The sequence below is a fragment of the Aquarana catesbeiana genome, linkage group LG03, assembly GCF_042186555.1.
Source record: "Aquarana catesbeiana isolate 2022-GZ linkage group LG03, ASM4218655v1, whole genome shotgun sequence".
Lineage (NCBI taxonomy): Eukaryota > Metazoa > Chordata > Amphibia > Anura > Ranidae > Aquarana > Aquarana catesbeiana.
Genome location: NC_133326.1, coordinates 212917040 through 212935377, shown reverse-complemented (window position 1 = coordinate 212935377; position 18338 = coordinate 212917040). Strand labels below are relative to the sequence as shown.

General features: G+C 40.6%; 1 protein-coding gene and 1 pseudogene across 3 annotated transcripts in view; both read left to right on the top strand.

Annotated features, from left to right (window-relative positions):
• The window catches only part of PLXNB2 (plexin B2), a 323100-nt gene that overhangs the window by 301824 nt on the left and 2938 nt on the right, over window positions 1-18338 (top strand). For all 3 annotated transcript variants that reach the window (XM_073619756.1, XM_073619757.1, XM_073619758.1), the window contains 8 exons: window positions 1888-1988; window positions 3846-3930; window positions 5321-5475; window positions 6005-6165; window positions 7015-7162; window positions 9706-9770; window positions 10486-10561; window positions 14204-14278. In XM_073619756.1, coding sequence (XP_073475857.1) covers window positions 1888-1988; window positions 3846-3930; window positions 5321-5475; window positions 6005-6165; window positions 7015-7162; window positions 9706-9770; window positions 10486-10561; window positions 14204-14278 — 866 coding nt within the window. The remainder of the gene's footprint in view (window positions 1-1887; window positions 1989-3845; window positions 3931-5320; window positions 5476-6004; window positions 6166-7014; window positions 7163-9705; window positions 9771-10485; window positions 10562-14203; window positions 14279-18338) is intronic.
• On the top strand, window positions 17120-17252 carry LOC141135844 (U2 spliceosomal RNA; annotated as a pseudogene).

The window sequence follows — 18338 nt, the reverse complement described above, 5'->3', positions numbered from 1 at the left end:
AAAAAAAAAATCCATACCAGGCCCTTCGGGTGGCCCTGCCTCTTAGTTTATTTAGTGGCGAAAGGTGGCAGAGCAGCTGTCAGACGGCGAGAGCCTCTTATCGGGTGTGGACCCCCTTCTTCTGCATCGGAGGCTGGCGTTTTCTTTGTTATTGATGATGGATCCACATCGGGGGACATTGTGTGTGTGTGTGTGTGTTTTTTTGGTTTTTTTTTAACCACTTAAGGACCAGGCCTATTTCTAACATTTGTTGTTTTCAAGTTAAAATTCATATTTTTTTTGCTAGAAAATTACTTAGAACCCCCAAACTAAATTACATATATTTTTTTTATAGCAAAGACTCTGGAGAATAAAATGGCGGTCATTGCAATATTTTTTGTCACACGGTATTTGCACAGTGGTCTTTCAAACGCAATTTCTTTGGAAAAAATACACTTCACTGAATTTAAAAAAACTAAACCGTAAAGTTAGCCCAATTTTTTTGTATATTGTGAAAGATGTTACACCGAGTAAATGAATACCTAACATGTTACGATTTAAAATTGCACACACTCGTGGAATGGTGAAACTACGATACTTAAAAATCTCCATAGGCGACACTTTAAACATTTTTTAACAGTTACCAGTTTAGAGTTAGAGAGGAGGTCTTTTGCTAGAATTGATGCTCTCCCCCGACGATTGTGGCGATACCTCACGTGTGATTTGAACACTGTTTACATTTGCAGGCACAACTTACTTATGCGTTTTCTTTGGTGCGCGGGGACAAGGGCGATTTAAAAAAAATTTCTCTTATTTTATTTTGCACTTCTTTTTTAAGTCCCTTTAAAAAAAAAAAAAATGATCACCTTTATTGCTGTCACAAGGAATGTAAACATCCCTTGTGACAGTAATAGGCACGTGACAGGTACTCTTTATGGAGTTATCTGGGGTCTAAAAGACCCCAAACCCCTTCACTACACTTAAAAGTATTTAAAACCCCTAAATCTGTGATTTTGAATACTGGGGATTTTTTTAAATCGGCGCCGTTGGCAGCCGAGTAAACCGGAAGTGACATCATGATGTTGCTTCCGGGTTACTACATCGGAGACCTGATCGCAGCCAATTCCGGCTTTGTTCTGGACTTTGGCCAGCCGGCTGGTTGCTCAGGAGACCCGGGCAGAGTGGCGGAAGGCGGCAAGAGGGGGATGTCTCCTCCCACTGCTTGTGATAACGGCCGAGCGGCTGCTTAGCTGCATCAGTTGTTATTACCTGAAAGCTGACCAGCATCTCTTAAAAAAAAAAAATTCCGCCAGCTGCAGGCATCACCCCGCTACAACCATGTACAGGTACGTCATTTTGCGGGAAGTGGTTAATAAAGGACTGTGTGCGTGATCTGGGGGCCCCATGTTGAAGGCATATGGCTTAGTATGGTTTGCGGGGGGGGGGGGGGGGGGGGGGGGCGCTCGCTTACCTTTCCTGACCTGCCAGGCTGTATGCTCGGATAAGAGTCTGGTATGGATTTTAAGGGGGACCCCACACTGGTTTTTTCTTTCTTTTGGTGTGGGGTTTCCTCTTAAAATCTGTACCAAACCTGAAGGGCCTGGTATGGACTGGGAGGGCCATGCTCCTTAACAACCGGCTTCTGCACAGTTGCAATTTCTACAGTTCGCATTGGACCTGCACCTGAGAAACAGAAATTGTGCTGTGAAATTTGTACCTGAATCGCACTCAAAATGGATGCATTTCACACTGCAGCAGTGTGAACCGAGCCTAAAGGATGTATTATTTCAATGAAAAATTTAGTTAGTGTTAATTTATTCGGGTAACTTCAAGCTAAACTGTGTGCTTTAGAATACGAAATGGCCTCAGAGTGGGATGTAAAATGACATAAATAGCCTAATTTTTCAGAGTGGAGACCCGGATCAACAGCACAAATACTTTCTGATTTGGATCTAACCTCACAGAAAGAAGGTAGATGGAGGCGGATTAATACATTAATGCATTACAATGTAAGTAAAGTCATACTAGTTTAAGGGTATGCCTTAGAAAACTGAAGTAAATATAGACTTGTATTTTTCCTCTCTCTATTTCTGATCAAAACTAACAAACCCTTCCTGACGGCATTGTACATTAACGGCAACTTGTCTGTGTAATAACATGCCTTTATAAAGCCCAGCACCAACCTTCTTTTTTTTTTTTTTTTCTTTTTGGTAGAGTGGGGAAAAGTTTAAACTTTGTTCATTTTTTTTTCTTTGTCTGTGACCCCTTTAGGCCCCTTTCACACTGCTGCGACTTGGCTGCAATTTTACCACAGTTTCCTGAGTAAACTTGAGGTCTGTGGACCTCAACTCGCATCAAAGTCGGACCAAAGTAGTACAGGGACTACTTTGAAGTCAGTGCGACTTGAAGTCGCACGGATATGAATGGTGCTCATTGGAAATTATGGGGTACGACTTTGCGGTCCCAAGTCGCCGGACAAGTTGTACAAGTGTGAAAGGGGCCTTACTATTTATTTACTATCTATACAAGAAATGGAGGGGCAAGGGGGGTATGCTGGTTTTATTGGGTGACATAAAGCACAGATGCCAATAAAAAAACTTTGTCTACAATTCAAAATTTTCCTCATTCTACTTAAAATGTGTTTTTGCATTTGTATCTGTTGGAGAGCTTTCTCATCACTTCCTGATATTTCATGATATGACAGAAGGTGAGAGGAAATCCTTCCAGTAGAGATACAGACTGTAGCCTGAGACTCTCACCCTTCTGTACTCTTTCCAAGACAAAATTAAAAGATTTGTATCAAGTTGGGCTTTAAAGCCCCAAAACAAAAATGTAATATATTGCAGTTTATCTGTCCTTCACAGTGCTGGCTGCATTATTTTTTCTCTGTTAGGGCTGGTTCACACTACAAATTCAGCCTTCTTTCTTGTCCAATTATGAACGCAGAAAGTTATAGATTGTAGACAGCAGTTATAATCCAGCAGTATTTTAATTCCTGTGTTCTTTAGTGGCCTCCATGATGAGGAGTTTACATTAGGTAGAAAAATCTTATTTTAAGTGACAAGGACATTGCAGTTCTGGCAAGATCAGCAAATATTTTCTGTACTTTCTGAAAATGGTCTTTGCCTAAAGAAAGAAACTAATGCAGCCACCACATTTAAGGATGGGTAGGCAGCAATATAATACATTTTTTGGGGGGGGTTTAGGGGAGTTTTAAAAAATACCCAGTTGTAGGACCAAGCTGCTGCTGAGGCAGCCTAAGATCCTGAACTGGAGATGGTAATTATCCAATTATTGTGATCATTTTGAAACGGGGAAAGCGTGGATGGTTTACTGCAAGGTTAGTTTTTCAGAAACAAATGTGATGCATGTGCTGCAAGGAGTAGAGGAGGTTTGACCTATGTTAGAGATTTTCCAACAAGCTGGGAGATTTCTGTACACTGAGAAGCACTCGCTATTGCCACCTAGGGAAGTCTTAAATGACTTGATCCGTATCCACATATCACATTGGGTGACTAAATGTAGGGCAGGATTGGGTTGTTTGTACCCAATTAGCTAACCTTTTCTAAAGTTAAACTCCCAGGCAGATATTATCAGCACAATTGGTGCATCATTGAATTTATTTTTAAAAGCAAGCAGTTTAAGTACCTGAATTTGTATCAGAAGGGAGAGGGAGCATCAGTACAAGGTCCCAGTCTAAAATGTGTATATATAAGGACTTCTTATAGCACAAAATGCAGACTTCTGTTTTAGGCCATTTCTTTTTTGCAGTTTCATTCTTAGTCCAAGAATATATAGTATAAAGCAATAAAGTGCTTTCAGTGGTGTCACAGCTAGTAATATTTTCAATACATGGCTGTTTGCAGGTTCGGGATAATGCCACACTTATTTTATCAAGGATTGGAATTTCTCAGCAACAAGAAGAGAATCATCAAGACTTTCCAGGAGAAAGTAAGAATATTTTGGTTCACGTTTAACAGATTTAAAATGTTGATTTGTGTATATTATTGCCTTCCCTTTAGTATATCCCTCTCATCAATACAAATCATTTGATTGCTGCTTTTTTTTTTGCTTGCATACTTATGATTCCAATTTCATGTAACGGAACCAATATATTTAATTTAGTCATATATATCAAAGGGATTTATACTTACAAATGCTTCTAACATATCCGTTTTCAATTCTGCTGTAAAAGCATGCAGTTGTATTGATAAGTGCTTCATTTTGCAATGTCTTAGATTATTAATATCCCTTACTGAAACATATTTGGTGCATTTATGGAATCCCAACCTGTGGATCAGAACTGGCTGTGTAGTTGTGTCTAGGGAGGTGTCCTGAACATGTTTAAATATTGAGATATTGAATATATTACCACAGTGTCTTTACCCTTAAAGAAACCTGTACTGCATGTATAGAATGCTATTGCTGACCTCCTTCTGAGAATGCGAGTTACCTGACTGTCATGATGAACCTTTTCATAAGGTGAGGTCAGTAATGGCAGCCCAAATACTTCTCTCAGATCTTCTTTACGATAACCTTAGATAATGACATGGATATGGCTAAAAGCCACTGGTTTAATACAGCCAATTAGAGGTAGAGAAATAACTGAATGTCCATTACTCTGAGATACTAGAGTGGTCAGTAATGAACACACATGATCTCTCACTGAAATTACGCTTTGATCATCCCCTTTAGTAAAGAACACACAACCAAATATCCATGCATTCACTCATGTAGCTGTCTGATGGGGCATCCCAGAGCATTGTATTTTCCATGGCTTTTGGTACTTTGAGGCTCCATTCACACATGATTGCAGGAGGAATCTCCACGATTCCAACCTGCGATTTCAAATGGCTGCAAAACACGAGACACGCTTGCGATACCACCCCAATCGCAGCAAAAACGCACAAAATTGGGACATGCGATTGTTCGTGTGATTTTGACGCATAATAATCCCGGCAAGAATCGCAGCATGATTGGGCTGCCATTAGAAGTAATGGCATCGCAAACATGTCCTGCATTTTGCAGCCATTTTAAATTGCGGGCCGGAATCGCAGCGATTCCGCCTGCGATCTTGTGTAAATAAAACCTTAAAGTATAAAAGCATTTTAGATCATCTTTGAACAGTGGATCCATGGTGAACTACAAACTGACTAGAATACAAATGTTTCCAATTTTGTGAGTGATGTATCCAGTTCACTGACAGTATGCAAGCTTATTAACAGTAAGTGATCAGGAAACCATGATGATCTTACCTTATGACTGTAACGTCTCTGAATTTGTTCTGGTTTACCATGGCTCTGGTTTGTTGCTGAACTTTCTGATTTGGTTGATTTAATAGAGCATGCACTGCTAGAAGATGAAAACAAAATATGGCACCTTGTACGACCAGCAGATGAAGTAGATGAAGGCAAATCCAAGAGAGGAAGTATGAAGGCGAAAGAGCAAACGAAGGCCATTACAGAAATCTACCTGACAAGGCTTCTCTCTGTTAAGGTAGACTTGTGTGCATATAATAATGGTTTAAAGCTAAGCTCCTGGCAGATATTAAAACAAAATGTATTTAATATATAAATGGCATCTGAATCTGTCTCGTTTTATAAGCCTCTGGTTATCTCTTGCACAGGAAACTGGGAAAGGAGGTGTCAGCACTTTTAAGGACTTCCAGTACTGTATTGCCTTATATAGTACTGGAAGTCTAACAGAGTGAACATACTTACATGAGGGAAGAGCACAAAGATGGCCATATTCATTGTCCAATCACAAGTCAGGGTGGATGTTGGGCCAGGCTCTCTTACTCTACTGTGGCCTAGTCTACAGGGAGATCCATAGTGGTTGCGCTGTTGGATGGTGATGCAGGCATCATCAGACTATCTGAGCAGACCTACAATATTTTCACAGTTCACCTATATATGGTATATGCATTTCCCTGCTTGCCAGGAGTCCAGCTTTAATTAAAAAAAAAATCTGCTGTGCTTTGGTGACTGTTCTTTTTCTGACCTTGTACTGTGCTTGTGTTTTACAGGGTACGCTCCAGCAATTTGTAGATAACTTTTTCCACAGTGTCCTTAATTCCAATCAAGTGGTACCGCCAGCTGTGAAATATTTCTTTGACTTTTTGGACGAACAAGCTGAGAAATATGACATTAAAGATGAAGATACTGTTCACATATGGAAAACAAACAGGTTTGTCTATTATCTTAGACCAGTATGGTTGCAGAGTGTTGAACTGAACAGAGGTATTGATTTAAACCATTTAACAGAACAAATTTGTTGATCCATAGAAAACGAGCCATATATCCTCAAGTGGTGTAGATTAATGCTTAGATCCTTCTTTGGTTTGGGTACATTGTGAAATATGTGCACACCCTCGTTGAGATCCCTGCACCTGAGAAGACACAATATGTTATATCACCACATAAGACCAATGTAATGTAGACTGATCATATCCTTTTTCTGTGTCACAGAAACTATGAACTCCCCATCTGCCAAAGACAATGCCATCTAAGCCCTTATTTTAATCTGCAATTGCCATGGTGCTGCACATGTGACCCAGCTAGGGATGTTGTCACGCACACATATGTAAATGGTGATTGCACCACACATGTGGGGTATCTCCACAAATGTCAGAGCGAGAACATTAATTCTAGCACCAGAACCTCCTGTTTTACTTTAAGCTGGTAACCTGTGAGAGCTTTTAAAATGTTGATTATAGAGATTTTTAGTTACTGTCGTTTGTCGCCATTCCACAGGCATACATAAATTTAAAGCCTGATATGTTAGGTATCTATTTACTCTGCTTAACATCGGCTTTTTTTATATTTTTCAAAAATGTGTTTATGTGCACTAAAATTCATTAAAGTGTATTTTTTCTTAAACATTTGGATTTTATAAACAACTGCCAGTTAATCTATTTGCATGTCACATTTATTGAATGTATGTGTTTCATTAAATTGCTGCAGAGTCTGTTGCATCAATAACAACGGATGAGATGTGTTGCTTTGTAGTCTTATTGTTTTTCCTTTCTTCATACAGTTTATCGTTAAGGTTTTGGGTTAACATACTGAAGAACCCTCACTTCATCTTTGATGTACACGTCCACCAAGTAGTAGATGCATCCTTGTCAGTCATTGCACAGACCTTCATGGATGCATGCAGCAGGACGGAGCACAAGCTGAGCAGAGTAAGTGATTGTGCTGTTCAGTTTGATGTCTGGTTTCCTTCCCTCGTTTAGGAGAAGGGCAATAGATATGTCATATATAGGATATGTGTAGAGCTAGTCATCTGCCAACAAGCATTAAGGTTGTTACAGTCATCAGTGGCAGTACCATGTATGATATGGATGACAGTCTGCTTTATGCTTGTCCTTATCATGCATACTTCTGCCAGTCACCAGTAAAAGGTTAGGCTTAACAGCTTGGTAGAAATCCCTGTAGGTTTTTTCTTTGAATATTTTACACTTTTGTTTAATACACTTGTAAAAGTACACATAGTGAACCACTTGAAGGCCATCTCACTCGAAGAAAACATGTTTCCCTATTCTCTTTATTCACCCACTACAGTTCCCGATGGCAATAAATGTTGAGCTTATTTTAACTTTGGGAATTATGTCTTTAGTAAGTACGATTTAGCAGTAAATGTATTTTTTTTATTTTTATTTTTTTTATTCAGTCAAATTAGATACTCCGTATCTACAAAATGACTAATGAAGAAATGTATTAATCATAAATTAACATTTAAAAATTGTCATACCTTAAAATATATTTTTAAAAAATGTATATGCAGCGTTCAAGATATTTTCCCATAATGAACAGTAAAATGAACCATTTTAATTAGGTTATTATCTTAAACCCTCACATATACACAGTGAAGTCACTGGCCTCAGGTGATACACAGATGAGACAAATTTTCCTACATATGTTGTACCCGTTTATCTGAGTCTCATCTTCTCTACATCCATTCAAAGTGCAGAATTTATACAGCTTGTCTGAGCTTCCAGAGGCAGGGGTCAAGGAGCTGAATTTACACTCAGTGAGGACAGCTCATAGCTGATTGGAGGGAGGGGATACACCCTCCTTCACACAGGAACAAAGCTGAGGCTGTCAATCGCAGGCTGTTTACTTGCGATCCCTCCCCTGTCACTTTTTTACTTCTTGGTGTCAGGAAAACTTATATAACAAATAGTGATCGCAGCACTATGGAAAGACCATGTAACACAGTATTAGTGCCAATAATACGCTAACATAAACCATGCAAAAAATGTTTCATAAACCATTCCAATATATTGACGTAGTCCAATGTAGTGCTCCAAATCCACTTGGTGATCTGGATGATAATATAGTACTTCAGTAAGACAACACTGCACACAAAGTTAAAGTGCCACAGACCCCCTCTCAGTGAAAAATTTAGCAGAGGCTTTCAACCCTAAAAAAATCATTGGTTAATAAACACTTGTGAACCTCGGGACACTACCACTCCTATGCCAAACCAGGACCAAAATTCTCCACACCAGAGTTGTCAGTATCCATGCATCTTAGATATATGAATATGGAAGAATCACAGAATACCTCTCAATGTTCTTATATTCCCACTCACGTGTTCTTGTGCCTTAATCTGGCACCCAGTGTATTCAGCATTATGGTGTATAAAACTGCTGCTGATCTGATATCTGGAACCAGCACGCTCCGCTGTGCCCAGCTTCCTGAAGATGTCTTTTCTGGGGTGAAACACGTAGGGCTGGGTCTTTGGACACCGTCACTTCTGGTGACGCCCATTTGAATAGCTATGGCGCTGGTAACACTTTTTTGTTTTGTCAGGAGAACTTGTCATGAGTGACTCATGAAGATACCAGAGGAAAGCGTCAGTAAACAGAAATACCACTTGGTGCTCTGGACTGAGACACACACACACACTATAGACGGATATGCTTTGTTCCTATATAATGTCTCCCGTTTACAACCAAATTCCCTGTATCTGAGATAATTTCCCCAAGATTTAAAAAGCCCTGGTAAATCTTATTAGGAGAAATCTCCCTAGCTGGGCCAAAGTCGGCAATAGAATGCAGATCGAAGATTTAACCTTTTCTTCTTCAGCCAAAACATGCTTTCTTTTTAAAATTTTGGATAGAGTTCAGACAATAAGATCGGAAGCATTTTTAAATTTTTTTAAATTTGATTATTTGTAAACAAGTCTGATCTGCAGTGTCACAGAATTCAGGAATCCAGGCAATCATGACTCCTTATTTGAATGTTTCTCCACTGATTAGATAAATATGCATGTATATATTCAGGTGAATACAGGAATGTGCCCAGCTTATGAATGTCTGCTTATCACTATCCTTAAATAATAGCTGTAGTAAAAACATTTTTTTTTTACTTTTTTTTTTTTTATAGACATAATAGGGATGGGTTAAACCTCTGTCAGGTTTTGATTACAATCTTTGGGTAAGGTTTCTCCTAATTTCCTGTGTGGTCAGCAGAGCAGGTAGTGAGAAGAACTGGTCCGACAGGCAGACAATTATAGCACCTATTTTAGTAGCATGTGAAAGAGTTGGGTAGTTTTTTTATTGGTATCTGTATTCTTTGGGTGACTGTCCTCACTTCCTGATAGCAGGTGAGGGGAATTCTCCACAGCAAAAAAAGCAAGACAGATGTTATAACCCTTCCCCACTCTGTGTAGAAATGATGGTGTGTTAGTATATTTATGGCTCATCTGTTTTCATTTTAGGAGTCACCCAGCAACAAATTACTTTACGCAAAAGAGATCTCCACATACAAGAAAATGGTGGAAGAGTAAGTTATTGAATAATAATCTGGGCTGTGCATCCTGTATTGCTTCTCTTATTTAGTTTGAAACTATACAGTTCAGAATAAAATTCTGTGGATTTATAAAAACGAGAGCTTTAAGCAGACCATAGATGATACAATTTTCTTTCCTTCCATCTCCGGACCACAGTCAGGGTTGATGAGTGGGGGATGTCTCCCACCGCGCTATTGTATTCTGCCAGCGGGCAGTTCAGGGAGCCTTCCCGGCTGGCAGAATACAATGGTTACTGCTAGCGGCTATAGCTGCCGGCAGTAACTGTATGTAGAAACGTTTGACAGGCTGGTTGTACCCAAGTTGATCAGTGGATCAAGTTTGGTACAATCAGTCTGCCCATACATGGATCAAACTTTGGCTGGTCCCTGCTGAACCGGCCGAATTTCGATCCATGTATGGCCACTGAGTAAAAGTAGAGCTGTTGCAACTAATCAATTGTATATGATGAGCCAAGTTGCTTGGTGAATGTAGCATGAAATGGCTGAACATCCCTATGTTCGGTCCCCTGGGCCACATCTCAAGACATTTAGGAGGGCTAATTATGTTTTGCTCTGTTTACTTTGAACTTGCTGACAACATTAGTTGTTGCAGAATGGAGAGTGGCAAGGAAGACAGTTGCTTTTCAAGACTCATTGAATGCAGTGTTCACATATCTTAATAGACTTTTTTTTCTTTTTTCTTTTTCAGCTATTATAAAGGAATCCGTCAGATGGTACAAGTCAGTGACCAGGACATGAACACACACTTAGCAGAAATTTCAAGGGTATGTTCAGTGAAACCTAAAACTAAATAGATTATTCATCATTTGCACGAAACATGCTTTGTTCTGTGCAGTTCTGCAAGTTATATTGGACTAAATTACTTTGTTTTGTTTAGGTTTCTTGCACGTGAGCGCCTGAGCCTAGCCATGGTAAATTCCAGCGTATTTCTCCCACCACGAAAGCTCAGGTGCTGCATACAATCAGAAAGCTAAATGTGGGGAGAGGCGCTGCTAAGTGTAGGATTAAAAGCAATTTATTTTAAAAACATCCAGTTGGCAACTCACATGTATATAGAAATAAACAGGCACATCTGTACATAGAGGATTCTGCGGGATGTCATCAGTGGGGAGTCAATTCCTCCACTCCTTTCTCCGCAAGGCACCGAGATCTTGGCTGGTCACCGCTATGATGGAAACTGGCTGTACAGTGGAGCAAACCAAAGCGAGGCTTGGTGCGCAGATGGCTAGGCGACGTGGAGGGATGACGTCGCCGGAGTAGGAAGTGTTTCCGAGCATGTGCGCTACGTGTGCTGCAGCAGCCGCACTCCTTTCTCAAGCATAACAAATGGGATACAGGACCCACATTATATGGCACATCAGGGGGAGGGGCCAGAACAATGATTGCAATTAAAGACAATATATGGAAGCAATATGGGGAAAGGGGCTGGGGGCACATACAATAAAAGATGTGTGTGTATATATATATATATATATATAACGGAATAGGTCCACAGGAAGATAGTATTTCGGCAGCAATATTAACTGGAGTACCTGACGCAACCAAACACCATTACCCTTAATAGAGATTCAAAGGGGGGAGGCAAAAATAAATATAGTTAAAAATAAATATTAAAATATTTATTATAAATACATTGTTATAAATTAAAGGGGGACATAGGACTAAAAGGTAAAAAAATGTGTGTGTATGTATGTGCACACATATAGGTAACGTGTTGCACACCATTAATGTAGTTGTGATGGCTATCCAATGGACACATAGAAATTGGATCAGCTTTACAGTAACACAACTATTTAGCTAATATAATGAGTTGGGTATATGTATAGGTCAAGTTGGCTCGTGACTAAGATAAATGAAAAAAGGGGGGAGGGGAACTATATACATATACCTAATCAAACAGTCACAAGCCATTATTCATCCCCCCCTTTTTTTAAATGTATCCATTAATCACAAGCCAAATTGTCCTATACATATACTAAATAGTTGTGTTATTGTAAGGCTGACCCAATTTCTATGTGTCCATTGGATAACCATCACAACCATATTAATGGTGTGCAACACGTTACCTACATGTGTGCACATACATACACATTTTCTACCTTTAGTCCTATGTCCTCCGGCACCTCCAGCACTGAATGAATGTAATAGCGTGGGGTGTGCTGGAGGGTCTATTGATGTTGGCTGCTGGGGGATCTATTGTCACTGGTGGGCATCTGATTTTGTGTGAGGGTCTATTGTTGCTGATGGGGAATCTATTGTTGCTGGGGGGTCTTATGTTGCTGGAAGGGATCTACTGTTGAGGGAGAGGTCTATTTTTGCTGGCTGCTGGAGGATCTATTGATGCTGGCTGCTGGGAGATCTGTTGTTGCTGCTGGGGGGTCTAATGTTGCTTGGGTGGATATTTTGTTACTGGGTGTGATATTTTGTTGTGGGTAGTTAACTGTTGCTGCAGGAAATCTATTATTGTTGGGGTGGAGTCTATTGTGTGGGGATCTATTGCTGGGATTCTATTGTTGCTGAATGCAGGGGATCTATTTTACTGCTTTTCTTTTTATCATCAACATGTTTCATACAAATGATTTAGTACCACAAAAGGATACTTGGTTCTGTATTCTCTAAAAGGGGCAGTACTGGTAGGTGGGTAGGGGGTGGAATCAAGGGACGGTGGTCAGAGGTGGATAGGGGGCAGAGACAAGGGGTGACTCAGACGGGGGGAGTTCCTGCACCTATTCTCCGAGGAAAAAAAAGCCCTTTTATTTATATTTATATATATATATATATAGGGTCCCCCCTCCCTTTGAATATCTATTAAGGGTAATGGTGTTAGGTTGCGTCAGGTACTCCTTGCTCCTTGACAGCATTTGTTCTAGCCATTTTTTTATTTTATGGATTCTTTTATAGAATTATTTTACATGTACAGTGGGGACATGAACATTTTTCATGTTTTGTTATATTGCAGCCATTTGCTAAAATCATTTAAGTTCATTTTTTTCCTTATTAATGTACACACAGCACCCCATATTGACAGAAAAACACAGAATTGTTGACATTTTTGAAGCTTTATTAAAAAAGAAAAACTGAAAAAATGGCTACAATATAACAAAGAGTGAAAAATTTAAGGGGGTCTGAATACTTTCCGTCCCCACTGTATATGCATACATTTACATATATGCATAAATTATATCCATTTTTTCCATTGTTCTTAACCAATAGGCCCTTTAAGAAAAATATGACTTCTGCGCCTTTGCTTAAGCTTATCTGTACATTTTTGCTGTTTAATGTATACCATCATTATTATACAGAACTTTACGCATCAGTTAATATCGCTGCCAAATTACTATCTTCCTCTGGATCTATTCCGTTCCTTATATATCTTTTGTTGCCCCCAGCCCCTTTCCCCATATTGCTTCTATATATTGTCTCTAATTCATCTGTAATTGCAAACATTGTTCTGGCCCCTCCCTCTGATGTGCCATATAATGTGGGTCCCGTATCCCATTTGTTATGCTTGAGAAAGAAGTGCGCATGCATGGAAACGCGTCCCACTCCGGTGACATCATCTCTCCACGCCGCCCAGCCATCTGCGCACCAAGCCTTGCTTTTGTTTCCTCCACCATACAGCCGGTTTCCATCATAGCGGTGACCAGCGGAGATCTCAGAGACAGGAGCGGAGGAATCTGACCACCGACGACATCCCTCGGGATCCTCTATATACAGATGTGCTTGTTTATTTCTCTATACGTGAGTTGCCAACTGGATATTTTCCAAATAAAGTGCTTTTAATCCTACGCTTAGAGGCGCCTCTCCCCATGTTTATCTTTCAGCCTGGTTGAAATCTAGCTTTTATTCGTATATGGTGGCAGCCCTTAGTGTATGGACTTTTTATCCTATCTTGTCTCATGGACTTCCTATGGACTTTATTTGTACATATTGGGTTACAGTAGAACTCCAAGTGTTTTGCACCTTTACTTGTTCTTGTTGCTGCATACAGCCACCAATAGATGTAAATGACTGTTCAGGGCTGTACTTGGGTGTACATTGGTGCTCACATAAAGACTAATCCTAATCCATGGGCATTGGGACAGTGTTCTATTTTTTGTATACGTCCCAACACTTTACTAATTTTTACGTATGTTTGTGTATAGCCAAGTACAGCTGCACATAGCCATTCATGTCTGTGGGTGGCTGTATGCAGCAGCTGGGCTTTTCAGACAGAATTTACATTGCACAGGCTCAGGTGCCATGTAGAAGAGGCCCTAAACCAAGCTGTTTTTGGAATTTTGTGACCTTGCAACATATTCCATAATACAGCATACAGGAATTTTTCCCAACTTGATTATTGCATTTTATTTAGTTTGCTGTATGTGTGCAGTAACAACTTTTTTATTTTGGTTTTTAATTTGCAGGCACATACAGAATCACTAAACACACTTGTAGCGCTACATCAGCTATATCAGTATACAAAGAAATATTATGATGAGGTAAGTGACGGTCAAGCAGACTTGATACATGAGATACAATGTGTTACACGGAAACACATACACAATATTGGTATAATGTTCAGCGCTAAACCATCGGATGAAAAAGATTAGAGTTTAAATTTGAAATGAAAAGGCATGCATCTGCATGCTGATACATGAAGGTGCAACCATGTGAATGGTGAGTGGATTGAAAGTTCTGGGGATGAACCCCTAAAAATTTGTCTCCAAAATAAAGTCTCTAAATGGAGGCTGTAAAGGGAGCGAGGCTGCTTTAGGTGCGGGCTGGGGAACCCGATCACTGTGAAAAAAAGGAAAGCAAAAAGAGGAGAGAGAAGCGCCAAGCCAATCCTTTAAACAGCATAGGAATGTATTCAGTATATGGGTATAAAACAACATTAAAAACTTGTGTGAACAATATTGGAGCACTTGCAGAGTGCTAGAGCGGGAGCTTCCACGTGCAGTGTCACAGGACTCAATGTGTGCATTTTATTCAGCTGAACTCAACGTAAAATTTTTATTTGTTACAGTGGAGAGAGATGGAACTCTGTCAGGTTTTTATCGCTATTTACTCCCCAATGTGTAGATTTCCCTTCACATTCTGTTTTGTTGCCTTGTGAAATAGGAAGTGAGGTCAAATGGGACAAGTTTAAGTGACCTTTTCATGTCTCACTGCTACATCCTAGAATAGAAAAATCCTGCAGCAATGCACTCCATTAACCTAATATTGTTGTACTACCAAGTCGTGAAAAACAATAAATGTGTCAATATATAGACAATAAGTATTCAATATTTTTCTTAAGAAAATTATGATCACAAAAAACTGAACAGTGAAGACAATAGAGTCCATATAAAGTAAATTGTCCATAAACGTATAAATTGAATGTGAAAAAAAATTAATGTCCATCATATCCTTTAAATCAATTATACGCGACCAGTGAACCCACCACCGCTATTCACACAGCCTCTTACCCAGATCGTTAGACCCAAAAAACGTGAAACTGCATAGCCCTCGCCTCATGGATCTGTTCGTGTATGGAACACACGCGGTATCCCAATGTTATACTCCACTTCAGTCTTCCTTTCTGCTCCGTATACAAGCTCAGCCAGAAAAGATAAGATTTCAAATAGTGTGATACCGTCAGGTGTTAAAATTCGATTAAAAAAACAACTTAACCACTTGAAGTCTAGGCCTTTTCTGGAACTTTTAAATCCGTATTTTTGGCTAGAAAATTACTTAAAACCCCTAAACATATTATACTGCAATGTTTTTCCATCATGACATGTCACAGTAAGCACCCTCATGGCTAACAGAGGACAGAATTAGCAATAGACTAGCTTGCACCCGAGGGTCCTAATTTTTATGAGCAGTCTACTGACTAGAATGGTAACAGCTGATTGGAGAAAAGCCAATGTAGCACCAATATTTAAAAAAGGGCCAAGATACATCCCTGGGAATTACAGACCAGTTAGCCTAACATCAATTGTATGCAAGCTCTTGGAGGGGATAAGGGACTATATACAAGCTTTTAGTAATGACAACGGTATCATTAGCAGTAATCAGCATGGATTCATGAAGAATTGTTCTTGCCAAACAATCTATTAACCTTCTATGAGGAGGTGAGCTGCCATCTAGATAAAGGGAGACCCGTAGATGTGGTGTATCTGGATTTTGCAAAAGCATTTGATACAGTTCCCCATAAATGATTACTGTACAAAGTAAGGTCTGTTGGCATGAACCATAGGGTGAGTACATGGATTGAAAACTGGATGCAGGGGCGAGTTCAGAGGGTAGTGATAAATGGGGAATATTCGGAATGGTCCCAGGTGGAAAATAGGGTCCCACAGGGTCCTGTCCTGGGACCAGTCCTATTTAATTTATTCATAAACAACCTGGAGGATGGGATAAACAGTTCAATCTCTGTATTTGTGGACGATACTAAGCTAAGCAGGGCAATAACTTCTCCGCAGGATGTGGAAACCTCGCAAGAAGATCTAAACAAATTAATGGGGTGGGCAACTACATGACAAATAAGGTTTAATGTAGAAAAATGTAAAATAATGCATTTGGGTGGCAAAAATATGAATGCAATCTACTCACTAGGGGGAGAACTTCAGAATATTGGCATGCATTAAAAAGGGGATTAACTCCAGAGATAAAACGATAATTCTCCCGCTCTACAAGACTCCTCAGGAAGGATGTGCTGGAACTGGAGAGAGTCCAGAGAAGGGCAACAAAACTGATAAAGGGACTGAAGGACCTTAGTTATGAGGAAAGGTTACGAGCACTGAACTTGTTCTCTCTGGAGAAGAGACGCTTGGAAGGAGCTATAATTTCAATGTACAAATACCGTACTGGTGACCCCACAATAGCGATAAACCTTTTCCGCGAAAGGGAATTTAATAAGACACGCGGGCATTCACTAAAATTAGAAGAAAAGCAATTTAACCTTAAAGTGGGAGTCCGGCGACCAATCTTTTTTTTTTTTTTTTTTAGGTCATTGAGACACTTTGCTAATCCCAAAATAATACTCACAGTTTGGGTGTAATATTTCCGCCTCTGTTTTCGTACTGAAGAATAACTTTAAAAATGTGATGCTGGCTGTTTCCATCTTGCTTGTGGGCATGTGAAGCCCACAAGCATTGATTTCCTGGATGCGGTAAATGCTGTTCATTCGCAGCTTGTTCACAAGCATGATCATTGTTCCCGCACTAAATCTTGGGAAGCCTGACACTAAGCTCCCAGGAGACAGTGCGGCGCCGGGGAAAGGCAATAAACACACCTACTCCCATGGGAGGAGAGACAGGAAGTGCCACAATAAAGTACAATATAAAGGTAATTACATCGCTTCTCGGCATTTTGGCTAAGATCAAGTGTAGTATCTGTTCTTATCAGTTTCCAGGAGGTGACGCTTGCTTCCGTCCCTGATCTATGGCAAGATAGAGATGGGATGGCGGTTGCTATGCAAAACCTGCTGGAGTAAAGGTGACCTGGAGCGGTTTGTAGCCGAAAGGGAAGCCTTCTGATGGGGATGGAGAACCACGGGGTCTGAACCGGGGGGTCGGGACCCTGGCCTTCTGGCCTGGATTGGGGCAGATCTAGCTCTGGACAGTTATTCGGGAGAGAACGCTGGCTCCCCTTTCTCCCACCGGGGGAGCGGCCAGTATTTCCCGAATGTAATTGGTTAGGAGGGACGGAACGACAGTGAAGCCTGATGGTAAAGGGCTCTCACCAAGCTTCCAGAACTCCATGCCTTCCTGCCTGGGGTGGGGTCTGCTGTGGTCCGGGCTGGGGACCAGGGTTGGTCTTTGAAAGCCTATGGAGTAGTGCCCCTGGAGTGGCAGTCCAGGGGTGCCATAAAATCACTGTGAGTGGCAGTCACTTTGATTTGAGGCACCATGGTCACTGCACCATAAAACACGCTTTTTTAGCACCTGCCTCTTGGGCCGGGCCTTTTGGCTAGGACCAGAGGAATTTTTTATTCCTGGCTGGAGGGCCTGGTCATTGTTTTACACAATGGCCACCTTTTTCACTCTCCTCTCCACTATCCCTTCCCCACTATCTATTTATTTTCACTTTTTATTTTTGTCACTGTGTGATGAGTAAGGACGGGTCCTCGGGCCAGCCCTGAAAGTCTTGGGAAGGGGTGGTCATGGCCTTTTGGCTTCATCCGCCCTAACCCATGGGGTCTCCCTTCGGAGGGAGCCCTACCTAGTACTTGGGTGGGTTCTGCCTCGGCAGACCTTCCAGAGAACGGGGTCTGTCTGGTTTCGGCCAGATAGACCATTGTAAAGTACCTTTGTCCCCATCTGGAGCCTAACGCCCCGGGGGATCAGGGAATTGGCACGTCTTGTGTGCCCGTTGCACTTTTTTGTGAGCACTCTTCATGTGTGTGCACATTTTTTATGCACCGGTTGAAGTTTTTGGGTGTGTTATGCACGCCATAGGCTTTCAATAAAAAAAAAAAAAAAAAATGATAAAACAGTGATAAATTTTTTCATGCGGCATTTGAACATCTATGCAATTAACTGAAGGGAGTAAGATTAAGTTAAAAATTTGAGT